Source organism: Gracilinanus agilis, chromosome 1 (genome assembly GCF_016433145.1).
Source record: "Gracilinanus agilis isolate LMUSP501 chromosome 1, AgileGrace, whole genome shotgun sequence".
In the NCBI taxonomy this organism is placed as follows: domain Eukaryota; kingdom Metazoa; phylum Chordata; class Mammalia; order Didelphimorphia; family Didelphidae; genus Gracilinanus; species Gracilinanus agilis.
In genome coordinates, this window is record NC_058130.1 from 726,123,885 (window position 1) to 726,143,440 (window position 19,556).

At 48.8% G+C, this 19,556-nt stretch overlaps 1 protein-coding gene across 1 annotated transcript in view; it reads left to right on the forward strand.

The window, feature by feature from the left end:
- The window catches only part of GPX4 (glutathione peroxidase 4), a 19,504-nt gene extending 14,222 nt beyond the window's left edge, over positions 1-5,282 (forward strand). The window contains exons 2-7 of the mRNA XM_044658598.1: positions 3,580-3,674; positions 3,864-4,008; positions 4,086-4,237; positions 4,326-4,350; positions 4,771-4,830; positions 5,024-5,282. Coding sequence (XP_044514533.1) covers positions 3,580-3,674; positions 3,864-4,008; positions 4,086-4,237; positions 4,326-4,350; positions 4,771-4,830; positions 5,024-5,056 — 510 coding nt within the window. The 3' untranslated portion in view covers positions 5,057-5,282. The remainder of the gene's footprint in view (positions 1-3,579; positions 3,675-3,863; positions 4,009-4,085; positions 4,238-4,325; positions 4,351-4,770; positions 4,831-5,023) is intronic.
- The last annotated feature ends 14,274 nt before the right edge of the window (positions 5,283-19,556 follow it).

A 19,556-nucleotide genomic window follows, 5' to 3' on the forward strand; every position in this document is an offset into this window, starting at 1 on the left:
TTTATCTAGAAACTGCTCAACTCTGCCCAGGGGGCCAAAAGGTCTCATTTGACTGGCCTGACTTTTGATGTGGAAGACCTGGACTGATGGGTTTCCTTAGTACTTCCCCCGAGATGGACCCATTGAGGGGACCCCAGCTCAGAACCAGTGTTTGTTGGACAGTGACTGAGGAGACCTGGCCTAGCTGGATGGAGACTAGGCTCTGCTCTTCTCCTAATTTAGATCAGTTCAGCTAAAGAAGTGTTTATGACATGCTTTGCGCCTGGGTCCAGGGATAGGGCTTTTCCCAGTGTAAGACTAAGGTTTAAGTTCTTCCTTGGACACAAACTGGGCTGTGAAGCCCCCTCAGTGCTGGAGAGAAGGGGTTGCCCTGCACTCGTTGGATTTTTTTCAACTGTGCCAGACACCAGGTCAACTTCTGGAGATCCAAAGGCAAAAATACAGCAGCCCTGCTCTCCGGGAGCTTACAGTGCTGGGGAGGAGGAGGAGGTGTATATATATACAGGCATGTAGACAAGGCTGTACAAAGTGATTTGTGTATCCCTGGGTAAGGGCTAACCTGCATCTAGCCTGTTTGTTGGTCCCTTTAGGTTGGGAGTTCTTTGAGGGCAGAGACTGGCTTTCTTCTCTCTTTGTAACCCCGGTGCTTAGCACAGAGCCTAGCACACAGTAGGTACTTAATTAATATTTATTGACTGACTTTGGGCCTCAGTTTCTTCTTCCAAAATGAGAGGTTCAGTATGGATGATCCAAATCTTTATGGAGCTAGAAGGATGATGTCTCAAAGGGTGCTGCATGAGACTTGGATGTTTGCCTCTTTTTTTCCCAAAAATATTCTTACCTTTTATCTTAGTATCAATACCGAGTATCACTGGCAAGGGCTAGGCAGTTATGGCTTCCCAGGGTCACACAGCTAGGAAGGGTCTCAGGCAAGATTTGAACCCAGGTCTCTGGTTCTTAACAGCTGTGTGACTTAGGGGGAATTCTTGAACCTGTCAAAGCCTCAGTTTTATAGGCTCATGGGATTTAGAGCGTGAAGATGATTCCTGTATGTAAAAGAGGGTCTTGGACTAGACCATCTTTAAGGTTGCCTTCAGCTCGAATGCCTTATGGGCCAAAGGGAACAACTTCATTTTTAGAATGAGCCCTAAAGCAGTGAAGGGATTTGCTGCCCAAAGTCCTGTGGCCGATCTGGGATTGAAGCCTGTAGAGCCTCTGGCTCTAATCCAGGTTTCTTTTCACCAGAATACTCTGCTTCTCCAGCTGTCCCAACTCAGCCTTTCGGATTCTACACTATTGAAACCCGTTATGCCCCTGGCTGATTTTGGGAGAGCTGCTCAGGAACAGTTACATGACACCAGGGCTCAACAGTCCCTCCTAGGGCAGCAGCTTGGAGAGGTCCCAGCCAGTCAGGAAGACCTGAGTTCCAGTCCTACCTCTCAGGGCTGTGGGTAGCTGCAGCCATAAGTTGGAGAGAAGGTATAGGTCAGCATTGCTGGAAGTTTTCCTCTTCCAGGAATTCCCTGGTCCTGGCCCTGTTCTTGTAAGGTTTTGAAGTGCTTACAGGATTATTGGGAGAATCCAGCAGTCAGTGGCAGGAGTATATAGGTGACCCCCACTTACTGATTTGGAAACTGAGGCTTCGAGATTCAGTGACCCTCTCCAGGTCACATAGGTAGTAAATGACCGAGGTTAAGATTGGAATTCAGGTTTTCCTGCCTCCAAGGCCAACCTTCTCTTTGTCACAATTTGTTGCCTTTCCCTAAACAGCAGAAATCATCTCCAACCTCAGAGGCTTTTTCAAGTTCTCAATGACAAAGCTGGGACTCAGTGCCCAGGTCAGTCCGTTCCAAGCAGCCCCTCCCTGTCCAGTGCCCTGCCAACAACTGCTGCTCACAGCCAATGGGTTATGGACTGTTCCCTTCTCTTTCCTTGACATCCTGGGGCCCAAGGGAGACCAAGCCCTGATGAGAGTGACTGCCAGGGAGGGAGATGGACGTGCTGGGGGACCTTTGCCCTCATTCTGGATCTCATGGAAGTCTGGAATTGGGTCAGGGCCCGCCCTCCCCAGCCAGGGATCTCCTGAGTTCCTGCCCTGGCTGCTGTCAGAAATGTGGCACTTCCTCACCGACCTTGGAGGGCCTTTCCACTCAGATTTGGTGATCCAAAGGACCTTTCTTAAAAATGTGCAGACAAGTGGAACAGTGCATAGGGGGCATGTGTGCTTGGTAAGCCTTCCCACAGGCGGCAGCATGTCCTGGCTTTGTGAGAGAGAAAAAGGCTGCTGTGCTCCCCAGGAGCCTCTAGATGGGATGAGCTGAGGAGAGGAGGGAGATCATCCCTCCAGGTTTGGCCTCTCCATAGTGGCTCTCTGTGGTTATCTTGGAGCCTGGGATGAAGGTAAGGCTTATGATGTCAGAGCTGATAAGAGACTCCAGAGACTGTGGAGGTGGAGGCTGACTCTCTTGTTTTTTTTTGATCTTCCAAACATTTATAAAGCACTTTGTTGTGCCCGGCCCTGAGCCAGGCCCCAAAATAAAACATCCTTGCCCTTAAGGAGCTTCCATTGTACCAAAGGGGGATATGACATATACCTAAGCAAGTAAATAGAAACTCTATCCAACATGAGTATGGAGGGCTCAGGAAGGACCAGCCCGTCTGGCAGAATGGGGGAAAGCCCCCTTGTTGGAGTTCCTCCAGGGCCTGGATCCCTGCAATCCTTTCTCATAGGCTACTTTTGCCAAGCAGTCCTTTTTGGTTTGTGCTTTTTGTTTGTTGTTGTTTTTTTTTTCCACTTACTGTTCATTTTCTCTTCTTCCTCCTCTAAAGAATTAGAAAAAGAAAACCCTTATAACAAATATATGTAGTCTAGCTTTCAAGATGAAATAAGAGAAGACGCCCATCCCTTTGTAGAGAGGAGAGGTCCACAAGGATTGTATACTGCACAGATTTTCAGACTTTTTTTCTTGATCAATATTGCTGGTTTTGTCCCTCCCTATCTTAAAAAATACTATATGTGGAGCAGCTTGGTGCCTCACTGGATAGAGAGCTGGGCCTACAGACAAGAGGTTCAAGTCTGGCCTCAGACCCTTCCTAGCTGTGTGACCCTGGGTAAGTCACTTAACCTCCATTGTCTAGCCCTCACCCCTCACTTCTGTCTTGGAACCAATACACAGTATTGATTCTAAGAATGGAAGGTAAGGAAGGGTTATGAAATTTTTAAAAATACTATTCTATGGGACAGCCTTCAGGGAGAGGGATGGTTACTAGAGGAAAATAGGGTGATTTTTTAAAAATACAAATACTAATTTTTAAAAAATCAAATTTGCATGGTCAAGCAGAACAATTTCCTATGTTGCCATGTCCAAAAATATCTCTTTCATCTGCACCTTGAGATCATCTCCCTCTGTCAGGGGTGGGGAGTATGTTTGGACCCTGGTCCTCTGCAGTCGTGCACCCACTTGTTTTATAGATGAGGAAACTGAGACCCAGGGAGCAAGAGAGGTGAGGTTTGAAGCCGGGGCCTCCGACTCTCGAGGGGGGCCCTCAGAGTGACTCCACCCTCTCCTTGTCCCCCAGTGCGCTTCCCGCAATGATTGGAGATGTGCCAGGTCCATGCACGATTTTTCTGCCAAGGACATCGATGGTCGCCTAGTGTCCCTGGATAAGTACAAGTGAGGAGAGGGAGGTGTGGCGGTTATGTAACCGGAGCCGGCCACTCGTGGCCAGGCCTGTGTAGAAGGCGAGCCGGATTCCTGGGCCTCCAGCCAGCCTGGGGGGCAGGGGGCGGGGGGGAGGCCCAGGTGTGGCCGCCCTGGGCTGGAGGGAGCCACTCATGGCCTCCCGCGTCTCTCCTCCCGCAGGGGCTACGTCTGCATCGTCACCAACGTAGCCTCACAATGAGGCAAGACGGACGTAAACTACACTCAGCTTGTCGACCTGCACGCCAGATACGCTGAGAACGGTTTACGGATTTTGGCTTTCCCCTGCAACCAGTTTGGGAGACAGGTAGGGGGCGGTCCGGCCGGGATGGGCAGCTTCCTGGCGGGGGCAGCTTGTGAGACGCGCGTCCCTTCCGTCCGCAGGAGCCAGGGAGTAACGCAGAAATCCGAGAATTCGCTGCCGGCTACAATGTCAAGTTTGATATGTATAGCAAGATATGCGTCAACGGCGACGATGCCCACCCCCTGTGGAAATGGATGAAAATCCAGCCCAGAGGGAAGGGCATCCTGGGCAAGTGAGTGCCCGCCCGGGGCGGGGGGGCAGCGGGCAGACCGGGCACGCTCTCCCCAGAAGCCTCACCCTCTGTTCCCCTTCCTTTCTAGCGCAATAAAGTGGAACTTCACCAAGGTAAGGCCAACCCTTTGGGCTCCTGGTCTGTCCTCTCTGAGCCCCAGCTTAGAGATTCTGTGTGTGGGCCGCGGGGGCACGGGCAGGAGTCACTGGGCCGATGGAGCCAGGGCTCGGCGTGTTCTGCAGAGCCTCCTTCCTCCTGGATCCGCTCAGCGGCACTTCCTGAGGGCCTGCTCTGGGCCGGCACCTTCTCTCTGAGAATCCATACTAAGTATTGGTTCCAGGCAGAAGAGCAGTGATAAGGGCTTAACTTAAAGGGACTTGCCCAGAGTCACACAGCCAGATTGGAGCCCAGGACCCCCATCTCCAGACCTGGCCCTCTCCCCGAGCCCTCTGGGGTCCCTTCTCTGGGGCTCCGTCCGTGGTGGGCGAGTGCTCCGTGCCCCCTGTCTGATGGCTCTCCTCTGCCTCTTCCAGTTCCTTATTGACAAAGACGGCTGTGTGGTGAAGCGGTATGGTCCCATGGAAGAGCCCCAGGTAGCCCTCCATTCCCAGCAAATGCGGGACCTTGCCTGGGTCTGCCATCCTGGGGGGCCCCAGAGGGAGGAGAGGCCTGGCTCCGGGCTGCCCGATGGACCGGGACCCTCGGGAGGCTAAGCCTTTGCTGGCGGGGGATTAGGAGATGCTCCAGACGGCCTTTTGACCCTTCTTCTCTCCCTTCTTCCTGCAGGTGATTGAGAAGGACCTGCCTTGCTACCTCTAAGTTCCCCTTCCCTTCCTGCACCTGTCTCCCCTTGATCCCCAGAGTCTTCCACCCGGCACCAATGACGGTCTGCCTTCAAACCAGGCCTCTGGTGAGGCAGACCCGATAACCCGGCGTGCACCTCGGCCGGAGGAGGACCCTGGGGGGCACACGGAGACGGCCTGCAGCCTCGAGCCCCCGGCTCATTGAATAAAAAGTGAAAAAAAAGTCTGCCTCAGCTCGTCTTGTCTGTGCTCTCCTGCCTGTGCTCGAGGGGACCGCTCAGGCCTTATTTCCTCCTCTGTAAAGTGGGGCTCCTCCCCAGGACACAAGTGCTAGGCCAGGCTGGCAGTGAGCCCCCCCCCTAGAGCAGGCCTTGGCCTCCGGCCTCCAGCCTCCACTCTGTTCCTCTCCCCTTCTGTTCTCACCAAGAATGGCTCAGTGGTGAGTGAGCCAGTAACTCCCTGCAGCCAGCCCTGGGGCTTAGGGAGAGAATGCTGAGCTGGAGACACAGGACTGGCACCCTGCACTTGCCCTGGGCGTCAGTTTCCCCACTTGTAAAATAAAGAAGTTGTACCAGATGACTCCTAAAGCCCCTTCCAAGCCTAACTCATTTCCTAGGAGGAAGGAGTCTCACATATGGCTGGAGTCCAGGCCTCCAAGCCTGGGCCTTGATTCTTGGGGGCCCAGCTGCACAGGGATGAGGAGTGGGAGGTCAGGGCCCTCCTGGCTGGTTCTTGGCCTACAGGTGTGGGCAGGGGTAGAATCCGAGCCTCCTGGGAGGCCGGGTGTTAAGGATACTCTTGGGCTCTGGGCCCTGCACGGTTCTATGTCTTGGACCTCTTGGGCAATCCCCTTCCCGGAGTCCTGTTGTAAAAATGCCCTAAAGACAACACAGAATTAGAAAGGGAGCCGACATGAACTAGCTATCCATGTTAAAAGGCCTGTGCTCCCCTAGCCCAGAAGCCCCTGTTCTAGGAGGCCCAGTTCTTTCCCCTTGCCCCCCATAAATGAGGCTAGGCCCAATATCTGTCCCACTGCCCGAGCGTTCCAGCCCAGCAATGACAACCAATAGGTCAGCCATGCCCAAGCTCGGGTTGTGCAGAGCCCACGGGGCAAGAAGCAGTAGGAGGAGGGCCAATGGGCACTGAGCGGCCACCTGGGCCAACGATGCTGACATCTGGCAGGGCGGCCACGTGGGACTCGTGGGAAGTGATGCTCAAGGTCTGAGGATTGAAGCCAAAAAGCAACGCCACCCTGACACCACCCTTCCCCTCCTTCCCAGAGAGTGTGGGAGCCAAAAGCAGAGAGGCCTGGGGCTCCGGGGCCCCCAGCCCAGGAAGTCGGATGCATCCTGATGTGAGTCTACGGTCAGACTTGGCAGAGAAGCCACAGCCCGCCAGCACCCGCTAACCTGGGCCAAGCCTGGTCATTGGCCCCCTTTGGACAGTCTAGGGCAGATCTGCTTTTCACTGAGCATATGCAGTATGCAGGAACCGAGTCACAAAGGCCCTAAAGATCCCTAACCAGGAGCCCAAAGACCCAGGGTCTCGTCCCAGCTCTGCTGCCGAAGACTCCACAAGCTCGGCTCAAGCTCTTCCCTTTGGGCCTTCTAACCCTTCTTCACACACGGAGGGGGCTGACGGGGAGAGGCAAAAAAGCCGAGGAAACTTGGAGCTCTGCCCTGGCCCTTCTTGTCCAGAGGGAGCCTCGGAAATAGGCCATGCGCCGTCACCCCCAGGATGCCCTCCCCCCTCACTGCCACAGCCCCAGGAGGGGCCATCAGCTCTCCTGAAACCCTCCTCTGCCAACGAGGCTTCAAAACGAACAGCCAGTAAGGTTGCTTGGTAGAGGGTTCTAATCCAAGCCTGTAGCTTCCCTCAGGAGATGTGGACGGTATTAAGATACTACCTAGCAAGGGGGAAGGACTCCGGGGTTGCTGGAGTCCAGCAAAGCCAGATGCTTTCTGGGATTCGAGAAGTTGCTGCAGGTGAAGAGTATCGGGCAATGCCTGCCCCACCACCATTTTTGGATGAGGCTGAGGGGCTGAGGCCAAGCTTGGGTCCAGTCAGGATCCACTTTTCGGTCCTCCACTGCCGGTGTCTCAGAACTCTGAGAATCTGAACCTTGAACTCGGAGGCATGCAAAGGACCTGCCCTTCCCAGGGGCTCAGGGACCCTTGTGCTCACACCCCGTGTCCTCCACAAATCTTCTGGGTGTGGCTCATTTCTCACCCTCTTGGCACAAGGCTATGAAATGAGTTCAGCCTGGCCCAGGGATCTGGTCATGGGGTTATTTACTGACCTAGAATTCCCCCGAGACATCCACCCCACCAGCTCACTTCCACAGAAGCCGAAGTCTTCAATCCTGCAGCAACTCCATGCTCGGGCCTCGAGGACTCCTGGAGGGTGGGGGTTCCACTGGGTGTCGAAAGAGCCCCCACCTTTCTCTCTCCTCCCCATAACTCATAACCATCTGTATCAGTCCCTACTCTCCCCCCAGCCTTCTGGAACTTCCACTTAATTGCTAAACTCTCCTTCACCCTAGATTGCTTCAGCCTATCCTCTTGCCAGCATCATCTGGCTGCCCTCCTGCCCTCTTCAGGGTGGGTGGTGCCTGTCTCCTGCTCTCTGACTCACTGGGCTCTCTTGATTTCCCCCAACCCAACCTCGTCTCTTCTGCCCACTGCTCTCATCGTCCTCTTCCTTTAAGGTCGTTCCATCTAAATCACCCAACTTCTATGTTCTGCTCCTTTCCTGAGGAACTCACCATCTCCTTCTGTATCCTGAATCTATCTATCTATCTATCTTTTTCTTTCTTTCTTTCTTCCTTCCTTTCTTCCTTCCTTTCTTCCTTCCTTCCTTCCTTCCTTCCTTCCTTCCTTCCTTCCTTTCTTTCTTTCTTTCTTTCTTTCTTTCTTTCTTTCTTTCTTTCTTTCTCTCTCTCTCTCTCTCTCTCTCTCTCTCTCTCTCTCTCTCTCCCTCCCTCCCTCCCTCTCTCTCTCTCTCTCTCTTTCTTGGAAATTTTTTTCCATGGTTACATGATTCATGTTCTTGCTCTCTCTCCCCCCACCCCTCCCCACTCCCCAGTAGCCGATGCACATTTCCACTGGTTTCTTCATGTGTCATCGAATCAAGACCTATTTCCATATTATTGATAATTGCACTAGAGTGGTCATTAAGAGTCTACATCCTAATTGTGTCCACATCAACCCATGTGTTCAAGCGGTTGTTTTTCTTCTGTGTTTCCTCTCCTGCAGTTCTTCCTCTGAATGTGGGTAGCGTTCTTTCCCATAAATCCCTCAGAACTGTCCTGGGTCATTGCTTGCTACCAGTACTGATGTCCATTACATTCGATTTTACCACAGTGTATTGGTCTCTGTGTACAATGTTCTTCTGGCTCTGCTCCTTTCACTCTGCATCAATTCCTGGAGGTCTTCCTTTTTCTACTTGCACACTGAGGCCCCTTTAAACACCCTGGCCTCCCCGCTCATCCTCTTCCCTTCTTGGGACATGACATGCATCTTGGCTTGGCCACATAGGAAGCCATCCCTGAACTGTCTCCCCAACCATCACTACTACCTTCATCACTTCTCACTCAGAAATTCCCTTTTAAAATAAATAAGTAAAACAGCCCTTACCATCCATCTTAGAATTAATGCTATGAATTAGTTCTAAGGCAGAAAAGTGGTAAGGGCTGGGCCGTGGGAGTTAAGTGACTTGGCCAGGGTCTCCAGGCTTGGTTCTGAATCCACTGAAGACACCTACCTGCCCCCAGAAATTCCCATTTCTGATCATTATCTTGCACCTCACTGCTTCAAAGCAACCCTTTTATTCTTCATTGAATGCCCCCCCCACTTCCTGTTCCAAACCTCCTCACCAACTCACCTGAGAAAATCAAATCCATCCATCCATCCATCCATCCATCATGAGTATCTCCTGCCAGACTCTCCACTTCAAATGCCCTCACCTCCTCACGGTCGGTCACCTATTCTCTTTCCCTTTGTTGCAGCCTTTGAGGAAGTGGCAGCAGTCCCATCCCATTGAGATTCCACAGAAGCTCGTCCCAGGGATCATCCTCTCCTCTTTCCTCTTTCGGGCTCTCATCCATAGGTGCCAGCCTCACTGCCTACAACCATGCCCAGATCTGCTTACCTTTAAAAACCAAAACCAAAATTGAACCTCGCAAACCTTCCCTCACCATTTGTTCGTGACATCCACCGGAGCTATAGCTCTACTGCCTCGCACTGCCAAGCTCCTCCACTTCACCAAGTACCTCTCAACCCCTGTTGGCGATCCCGCTTTCCAATGGGACCAACTTTGGAATCTCTTGATGTCTACCTCCAATGGCCTTTTCTCAGCCCCCTACCTTGCCCTCTCGGCAGCTTTTGCCCCTGCTCCCCTGCCTCGGCTCTCACAACCACTGCTCTCCTCGGTTCTGCCTCTCTGGTTTCTTTCCAGCCTTCTTTTCTGATTTACTATCCATTTTCCATTTCCTAAGCATTGGTGTCCCTCAAGGCTCTGGCTCATGCCTTGTTCTCAAGCTCTACTTTCTCTCTTGGTGATTTCATCACCCCCTCATGAGTCCAATTATCATCTCTACGTCAATAACTCCAAAATCTATATATCCAGCCCCAATCTCTCTTCTGAGCTCTCACCTGCCTCATCAGCTATGTGCTAGTCATCTCCAGCTGGATGCCCCATGAGCATCTCAAATGGAACAGTCCCAAAACAGAACTCACTGTTTCCCCTCAGTCTGTCTCCTTTCCAACACTTCCTATTATTTTGGAGCATTTCAGTCTCTTCAGTTTATTCTTTTAAACCCTTACCTTCTTTCTAGCACGGTGATGGGCAAACTTTTTAAAGGGGCCCAAAGAATGCTCATCTGTCAATCTGTTTCTAAGGCAGCTCTTTTGAAGTTTCATTGTATTGTATCCTAGTCATTGTATTCATCAGATTAAGAATAATGTCCCGTGGCGGGATAGAACATTTCAGGGGGCCCCATCTGGCCCTCCTGCCATAGTTTGCCCATCACTGGTCTAAACAATGGGGGTTGAGTGACTTGCCCAGGGTCACACAGCTAGGAAGTGTCTGAGGCCAGATTTGAACCCAGGACCTCCTATCTCTAGGCCTGATCATTTCAGGTTTACAAACACAGCATCATTTTTGACAGTTCTTAGCCTGATAATGAAGACTCTCCAGCATCGAGCTCCAATCTACCTTCCCATAATTCTCTCACATTAACAGCTCTTTCATTGTCCTATTCCAGACACCTACTAGTTATTCTCTAATTCCTCATTCTAAACTCCCTCTCTCTGTGCAGCTGCCTAATTCCCCAGGAATCCACTTTTCCTTTCAAAATCCTTATTTTCCTTAAAGGCTCAACTCAGAAGTCTCTTGTTTAGTCTTCCCCAATCTCCTCTCCTAAATGTTCTGGCCTTCCTTAAATGACCATGAATCTATCTGGGCTGGCATTTTATCTCACTGGTGGAATAAACTCTGGGGCGGCCCCCATTGTTTCATTTTTGTCTTTGTATCTCCCACAGTGCCACAGTGTCCCACACAATAGATACCTCAGGAATGTTTCAGTTTGTTTGTTTGTTTTTTCAACTGGATGAAGAGATCTACTGTCAAACTTGCTCTTCTTTCTCAAGACTTCCATCTCTGGCTTGGGGACTTCCTCCTCCTTTTGGCAGCTTCAGTATTTATGCTGATGCTTCCTTGAACACCCCTGCCTCCCTGACAATCAACTTTTTTTCCCCCTAAAAACCCTTACCTTCCATCTTAGAATCATTACTATGTATTGGTTCTAAGGCAGAAGAGCTTAAGGGCTAGGCAATGGGGGTGAAGTGACTTGCCCAGAGTCACACTTGATCAAGGAAGTGTCAGGCCAAATTTGAACCCAGGACCTCCCATCTCTAGGTCTGGCTCTCAATCCACTGAGCCACCCAGCTGCCCCCCAATCAACTTCGTAAACACCAAGGATCTCCATCTCCATTCTTCCTCAGTACCTACAAGAGGGCTTTCATCCTAAACAGTCCTAAATCATCTGTGCCACCCCCATGACTGGAAACTGAACTTTTCTTCTCTTCTGGACTCCTTCCAAGCCCATTTTCCTCATTTCTATTTCTAGTTCCTCCTTCTCTTCATGTTCTCCTAATCTATCCACGTCTCTTCTGACCATATTGTCTCTTCACTGTCCTGACCTTACTCAACCATCCATGACCAATTCAACTGTACACTGCCCTTCACCCTTCATTCTCTTGGCCCCCTTTCCTTCTGCCCTTCCATCCTGTCCATTTTCCACCCTAGATTCCCACCCCCTCCCCATCAACCTTTACTCCACCAGCCTCAGACCTGTTGAATATTGCTAGTGGAAGTCATCTGTCTAATTCAATCCACTACAAACGGATTTTACCTAATGCCCCCCTGTGCCCTCTGCTACACAGCAGTCTTTTTAGCTACTAGTTGATTTTCCTATACATTCCCTGCAATATTTGTCCCAAATTTTCTCTCTTTGAACCCTTTGTCCCAATCTTATATTCGCCCTCTGCTACCTCTCTTGCTTCCAGCATCTACACACATCTTTTAAAAATCCAAGTTGGTTGGTGAGCTCCCTGTGCATCCACATCATTCTCCTTACCAATTTCTTTTTCCCACCTCAAGAAAATTGTTTCCTTTTGTGTCACCAGAATTTCATTCTTAAAACTTCCCATCCTTCTTGGGTGCACCTCCCTCTTTACCTATCCTTCCTCTGGACCCTTTGAAATCTGATCCCAAATCTAGCTCATGTGTCAAATCATGATGCCCAGCTTTCTCCTGTTACAAACTCTAAGATGGTCATGATTGCTTCCTCTCCGTCCTGCAAGATTCTCATCATTTCCATCATAATAACATTTCTCCCCATTGATGAGAATCAGTAGAATTTGCCCTTGCTGTTACCTCCACCTTTTGAAGGATAAAATGGACATCAAGTCAAGAAGTTATCAGCTAGGGGGCAGCTGGGTAGCTCAGTGGATTGAGAGTCAGGCCTAGAGACGGGAGGTCCTGGGTTCAGATCCAGCCTCAGACACTTCTCAGCTATGTGACCCTGGGCAAGTCACTTGACCCCATTGCCCACCCTTACCACTCTTCCACCTAGAAGCCAATACACAGAAGTTAAGGGTTTAAAAAAAAAGTTATCAGCTGGGGCAGCTAGATGGCACAGTGGATAGAGCCCCGGATCAACTTCTTGGGTTCAAATCAGGACTTCCTAGCTGTGTGACCCTGGGCCAGTCACTTAACCCCAATTGCCTAGACATTGCTACTTAGAATTGATACTAAGACAATTCTTATTAAGTTATCCGCTGCTCTGCTTCTGACACACACACCCAGAGAAGACTCCAGCCAGTGTTGGGTTAACTAATGTCTACCATCACTACAATATCATGTCTTATGAGCTGTTTCCTAAACTTGTTATCTAGTTCCTCTCTCTGGATCAGGGTGTGTTTGAAAACGCTTATAATCGCTGTGTTCCAACACAAGTGGAAGTGGTTTCCTTTGTAATCCTCTGCATTTTATTTTGGGCCTATAAAAACACAATTCTAAGAAGAGGTCCACAGGCACCACCAGACTGACGGCTGCCACAGGGGCCCAAGACACAGAAAAAGTCAAGAATCCCCGCTCCAAATGCTTTGCTGGGTACTTTGGTTGTCCATCCACTGATCATAACCCAGATGTTCTCCACCGGCACCCTCCTCCCCTGCCTGAAAACATGCTCAGGTCTCTCCTCTCCTCAGAGACCTTCATTGCACACGGCCATTTCCGCAAGTTTCTGTCTGTATCTCTAATGGCCAATCTCCTAGTCATTGTGGTTGGTCCTTGCTGCCTCCCTTCCACCCCAGCCTCTCATTTCTCAAGCCTTTGCCATCAGGTTCTGGCTCCACTGCTCAAATCAAAATGCTGCTTCCAGAGTTACTAAGAGCTCCTACTAGCTGATTCCCCCCCCCCCCCTTTATTCCTCAGCTTATTTGACCTCTGCAGCTTTTAGTGTGGCTGAGCCCTACTTTCTCCTGACTTACCTCTCTCCTGTCCCTCCTCTACTCAGCTGCCAAAGCAATCTTTGCAAAGCCCAGGTGTAGCCCACTCACTCATCTACCTAATAAATTACAATGGCTCCCTATTGCTTCCAGGATATAATACCCTCTCATGACCTGGTCCCTCACTGCCTTCTCTTTTTTTTTTTTTAAACACTTACCTTCCATCTTGGACTCAATACTGTGTATTGGTTCCAAGGCAGAAGAGCAGTAAGGGCTAGGCAATGGGGGTGAAGTGACTTGTCCAGGGTCACACAGCTAGGAAGTATCTGAGGTCAGATTTGAACCCAGGACCTCCCATCTCTGGGTCTGGCTCTCAATTCACTGAGCCACTCAGCTGCCCCCTGCCTTATGATTCTTATACTTTACTGCCCTCTATACAATTTGCCATCCAGTAATATTGGCTTTCTTGCTTTCTCTCCCTCTTCCTCCCTCCTTCACTCCTCTTTCCTTCTTCTTCTTCCTTTCTCTTTCTTTCTTCCTTCCTTTCTTTCTTTCTCTCTCTCACACACAGAAGACACTCCATCTCTATCTTTTTTTAAATTTCTGTGCTCTGTACCTGAAATGCTCTCCCTCTTCACCTCCCCTTTGGTTCCTCTCCATCTCCCAACCTACTACAGGAGCCTACCTTTTGACACCACTTCAATTTATCCCTTATATGTACAGAGCTATTTGCAGGTTGTCTCCTCTGTTAGACTTGAGCTCCTTGAGGACAGGGACTGTTTTTTTTTTTTCCTTTTCGTTCTATCCCTGGCCCTCAGGCACATTCTAGGATCTTAAGAAATGGTTGGTGAGGGGGGCATCGAGGTGGTTCAGTGGATAGCCAGCCTAGAGACAGGAGTCCTGGGTTCAAACCTGACCTCAGACACATCCTAGCTGTGTGATCCTGGGCAAGTCACTTAACTCCGTTTGCCTAGTCCTTGCCCTTCTTAGAGTTTTTACCAAGACAGAGAGTAAGGGTTAAAAAAAATGCTTGGTGATGATGAAGATGATTCATCCATCTCTGTCTCCTAAGTGCAGGGAGTCCTGGGACTTCTTTATATAAAATATTTATATACATATAACTATATAATTGCATATTAGCTATATTAGATATGTATATACACACATATACAAATATAATTGATACTCTTAAAAAATTATAGTCACTTCCCAGGGACTCCTCCCAGTTTCCTTCTTTATTGCTCTTCTCCCAATATTCTTTCTTCTTTTGATCTCATCTAATCACAAAAGGTCAATATCATCTCTATGTACATGTGACTTCAAGACTTATACGAAGAGCCCCAAACCCTCATGCATTCCAGTCAGCTGCCTGCCATTGGGCATGTCCCCCATCCCTCAGATATCCCATTGGCACCTCAAGCTCAATGTGCCCTAAGAAGACTTCATTGCTGCCTTCACCCTTTCTTCTCACCCAATGACCCCTTGACTTCTGCCAAACTTTTCTTTCCAAGACCACCAGCCATCTTTCTAGTCACACAGAAGTGTAACATGAGATTCTTCCCTCTCCCTTATCATTTCAAATGAGATAATATTTGTAAAGGCTTAGCACAGTCCCCGGCACACAGTAGGAGTTTAATAAATGTTGATTTCTTTCTCTTTCCTCTGAAAGATAAGAAATGATATAGGATGAAAACATACAGGACTATGGTCTAGGTGTGTGTGTGTGTGTGTGTGTGTGTGTGTGTGTGTGTGTGTGTGTGTGTCTTTAGATATGGGGAAGACCTAAACATGTTGTGAGGAAGGAAGAGATTGAATGTTAGATTGGATGCATGCATGTGGGAGGAAAAAAATCTGCTGAAGATGAGAGGCGATAGGACCAAGGATAAAACTGGAGGGCTTGACCTTGACAAAGAAAAGAGTCTCTGCATCAGAGACTGGAATAAAGGAGAGAAGGGAAATGTCCAGGGGTACAAGAGGGAGCTCATAGCGTCGGTATTCTCAGTAATGTGGCACTCTTCTCTAAGGGTACTGGAGGCAATGGTACAGGAGGCTTGGGGAGGAAAGAAAAAGTGTGGACAATTATTGTATTGAGTGTTATTTACAATTGAACAAGAGTGATAGAGATGGTTACCTTGCTGCAGTGAGGGCCCAGTTTAGTAACATTAATTTATAGTGGATTCATTGAGCAGGTTGGGTGATTTTTCTCCAAGTCCATTCAGTAACATGTGATCAGGGTAGACACAGATGGTAAAGTCATTCAGGGTCCTGGTTTGGCAACATATGAGTGGTAATAAGAGGGGAGTGGCGGGGGTGGGGGCAATGGGGAGATGATGCCGGAAGAAATTCTAAGGTGGATACAAAGAGATTCCAATACACGGACTGGAAAGGAGAATGAAGCCAGAGCAGCAATGATGATGACTTGGGAGAGTCAAAAGGAATTGGACAGTTATAGTGAGGATGGGAATGCTATTAGCATTCATCTAGCACCTACCACATGCCGGATGCTTTACAAATCTCTCATTTGTCCTTCCATTCATGCAGGTTTTCAGAGTTCTCTTTTGATTCTTCACTCTCCTTTACCACCTATATCCAATCAGTTGCCAAGTCTGGTTCTGAAATATCTCTTGAATCCATTCCTTTCTCTTCACTTGCATAGCCATGGCCCTAGGTCCTCATCATATCTTGTCTGGACTATTACATAGCCTCCTTAATGGTCTCTCTGCCTCCAGTCTTCCCCTTCTCCGATCCATCTTCTACCCAACTGGAAAAAGCATTTTCCTAAAGCATGTCTGACCCTCTCACTCTACAGCTCTGTAACTTAAAGTGATTCAAACTCTTCAAAACCTGGCTCCGACTTAACCTTTCTAGCTTTCTTTGACCCACCCTTCCATGTACTCTCCAATCTAGCCAAACCAGCCTTATGGTGGCACTCTGTCTCTGGTCTCCATGTCTTTACATGGAATACATTCTCTCCTCCTTTCTGCCTCTTAGAATCCCTTGTTTCCTTCAAGATCAGCTACAGCACCACTTCCGGCATGGCTTTCTTGAACTCCTCCATCCTGATGATCTTGTATTTATGTATTTATTTTGCAGTTTTTCTATGCATACATGTTGTCTTCCCCTACAGCACGAAAGTTCCCTGAGGGCAGGGGTTAATTCACGTTTACCTTATATGGTGGCACTAACTGGCACACAGTAACTGCTTACTATATGCAGGTGGATTGATTGAGATTCCCTCTCATGTCTTACACAATTCTAAGTTGGCCAATGAATTCTCTGCAGATTTCTAATGGCCCCTTTAGACATCTTTCCTCTTGGAGGAATTCCTCATTGGAACTGGCTTTGTGTCTTCAAACATTCGTTCCTAGGATCACACCATCCCTCCCTCCTGGACATTGGGAGAATTAGCCTTTTGTATCCTTTCTACTAACCATTTGAAATATCCTTTCCCCAACTGTAGGGTGCCTAACTTTCCCCTCCTCTACCGGGACTTCTAAGATGGGGTGGTCACATCATCTCATCCCCATCATTTCTTTATTGGTAATGAGTTATTCAGGGTTCTAAGCTTCTCTGGTTCTGGCAAAAAGCCCACCGTAAGCAGATAGAGCATGCAGATATCTCAAGGGCAGGGCTTGTTATTATTGTCTTTGGGGGCTAAGTGGCACAGTGGATAGCAGACTAGGCCTGGAGAAAAGTTTCTTATGAGTTCAAATCCAGTCTCAGACACTTCCTAACTGTGTGACCCTGGGCAAGTCACTTCACCTTGTTTGCCTCAGTTTCCTCATCTGTAAAATGGGAAAACCACTCTAGTGTCTTTGCCAAGAAAACCCCAAATGGGGCCATGATTGAACTATGACTGAAATAACCGAAGAAAAATATCTGGAGCATCTAGCCCATGCCTTTACTCTTAGAATGGGCAGCATGAACACTTTAACATCTTTACAATTCAACTGCCCCAGCACCATCACAGCAAGCCTCTGCCAGGCTTAGGTTTCTTGAGCTCATTCACTTCCTCCCTTCATCAAGGCAGTCTATAGTCCAAACTGGTATTTCTTGTTTCTGCTCTCATCCAAAAGCTCTTTGGGTTTTTAGATTTTTTTCCCCCACATAATCTGATGCTTAAAAACAAAACAAAAAAAAAATCCTCTTACTTTCTTAGTAACAACTCACTCTAAGAGAGAAGGGTGAGGGTGAGGTAAATGGGGGTAAGTGGGTTACCCAGGGTCACACAGGAAGAGTCTGAGGCCAAATTTGAACTCAGGTCCTGATGACTCTAGGCCTGGCGCTCTATCCACTGTGCCACCTGGTTGTCCCCATGTTTTTTAATATATTTGTACCCACCTTTTTCTCCTTCCCCACTAACTTCCCAGAACCTTTACTTGGCTGGTCTTTTTGGAAAAGGCATACCATTTCTAGAGCCATGTTCTAGACAGTTCTTATCCTATGAAGGTCCAATTTACCTCCATGCTTTGGACTGCTTATTATTTACATTGTTCTGGTTCTTCTGTATAGACAGCCGAGGCCAGGGACTTTGGGCTACCTCCTTGCTTGGATTTTTCCTTTGAGTTTCTCTGCCTCTCTATGGCTAATCTTCCTATACTGTAACTCTCTCCCATATCTCCCTTGGCGGACTTCCATCAGCAGCTTTCTTCTTCCTCCCTTCTTCTAAATTTATAGCCGTTTGGATTGAATTGGAAAGACTAGTGGGAAATACATTTCTACCAGTCACTTTTAGGCCAAGAGCCAAGGCTATCATGTATCTGAGACCATGGTCCAGAAATCCACACCCTTTGTGAGGCACCATCTCATTCTGTGTCAGCTGTTCATTTCCTTTCCTCCTAGTGAAGCTGGTTGGGAGATGGATCCACAGATGGGTCCTCTAGTGATGAGACTAGCCAAGGGGCTTAGGCTCGGGGGCAAAGGTGCAGAGGCAGCTGGAGATCTATCCAGTTAGCAACGATCACCCAATCAAACAGGCCCTGCTCGTTCTTCGTGTTTTTGGACTTTTCTGCAGCCAGTGACGTTGTTCACCCTCTTCTTGATCCTCTTTGCTAGGACATGACTCTCTCAGCTCTCTCACCAGCCTGATGGTTCCTTCACTGTCTCCTTTGCTGGATCTGCTTCCAGTCTCACCCACTAACCATGGAGGTCCCCTAAAGCTCAGTCCTTTGTCCTTCCATCTTCTCTTTTATTTCACTGTCAGTCGGTCAGTAAATAAGTGATTAAGCGCCTACTCTGTGTCAAGTGCTGTGCCAGGAGCTGGGAATACAAAGAAAGACTTGAGGAAGTCACAATTTAAAAAGGGGAGATGGCACGCACACAACTACATACAAACGAGCTCTTTCCAGGATAAATGGGAAATAACTAAGAGAGGGAAGGCACTAGAATGGAGGGATTGAGAAAGGTTTCCTTTAGAAAGTGGGTTTTTAGCTGGGAGTTAAAAGGAAACCAGGAGGTGATGAGGAGGGAGAATGTTCCAGGTATGGGGGACAGCTAGCTAAATCACCTGGTGATCTCGGCTCCTGGAGATTTAATTACCCTCTCTACACAGTTGAATCTGGAACCGGAACTTCTCTGCTAAGTCTCCATCTCCTGCTATCTATTGGACACCTTGAACTAGGCTTCCTATAGTCTTATCATAAACTCCACATGTCTAAAACTGAACTCATTATCTTTGCTCTAAAACCTGCCCCTCTTCTCCCTATTGCTGCTGAGGGTGCCATCACCCTTTCGGTCGCTGGGGCTCACGATCCAACTATCATCTTTGACACCTCATCCTTCCTTGCGCCTCCATCACCAATCTGTTGCCAAGTTCTGTTGATATGCCCCCTTCTTTCTTCTGCCGCCACTCTGGGGCAAGCCCATGTTGCCTCACGCTGGGGTGGGCTGCCTGCCTCAAGTCTTTCCCCTCTCCAGTTCTTTTTCCACTCAGCTGCCCAGTGATCTTCCATAAAATGTCAATCTCTTACCCCCATGCAGTGAACTTTGGTGGCTCCCTATCACCTCCGAGATCAAATATAACATTCTGTTGAGCTTTTAAAGCCCTTTCTAACCTGGCCCCTTCCTCCCTATCTAGTCTTTCTACCTTACACAGGGATGCCTCCCTTGACCCCCACTGCTCTCAGTGATTTAGGGATACTCGCTTTGTTGCTATTCCACTCCCAAAACACTTCATCTCATGACTCGGGGCATTTCCCTAGCTGAAATGCGCCTTATCTATGACTCCCAGCTTCTTTTAAGACCCAGCTAAAAATCCCACTTTCTACAGGAAGTCATTCCCGAGCCCCTTTAATTCTAGGGCCTCAGAGCACCTAGGGAGCACAATGGTTAGAGCACCAGGTCTGGAGTAAGAGAGGTTTGGGGTTCAAATCCAGACTTGGATCCATGTGACCCTGGGCAAGTCACTTAACCCAGATTGCCCAGCCCTTTCTGTTCCTCTGTCTTAGAACTGATACTAAGACAGAAGGTTAGAGTTTAAAACAAAACCAAACACAATTCTAGAGC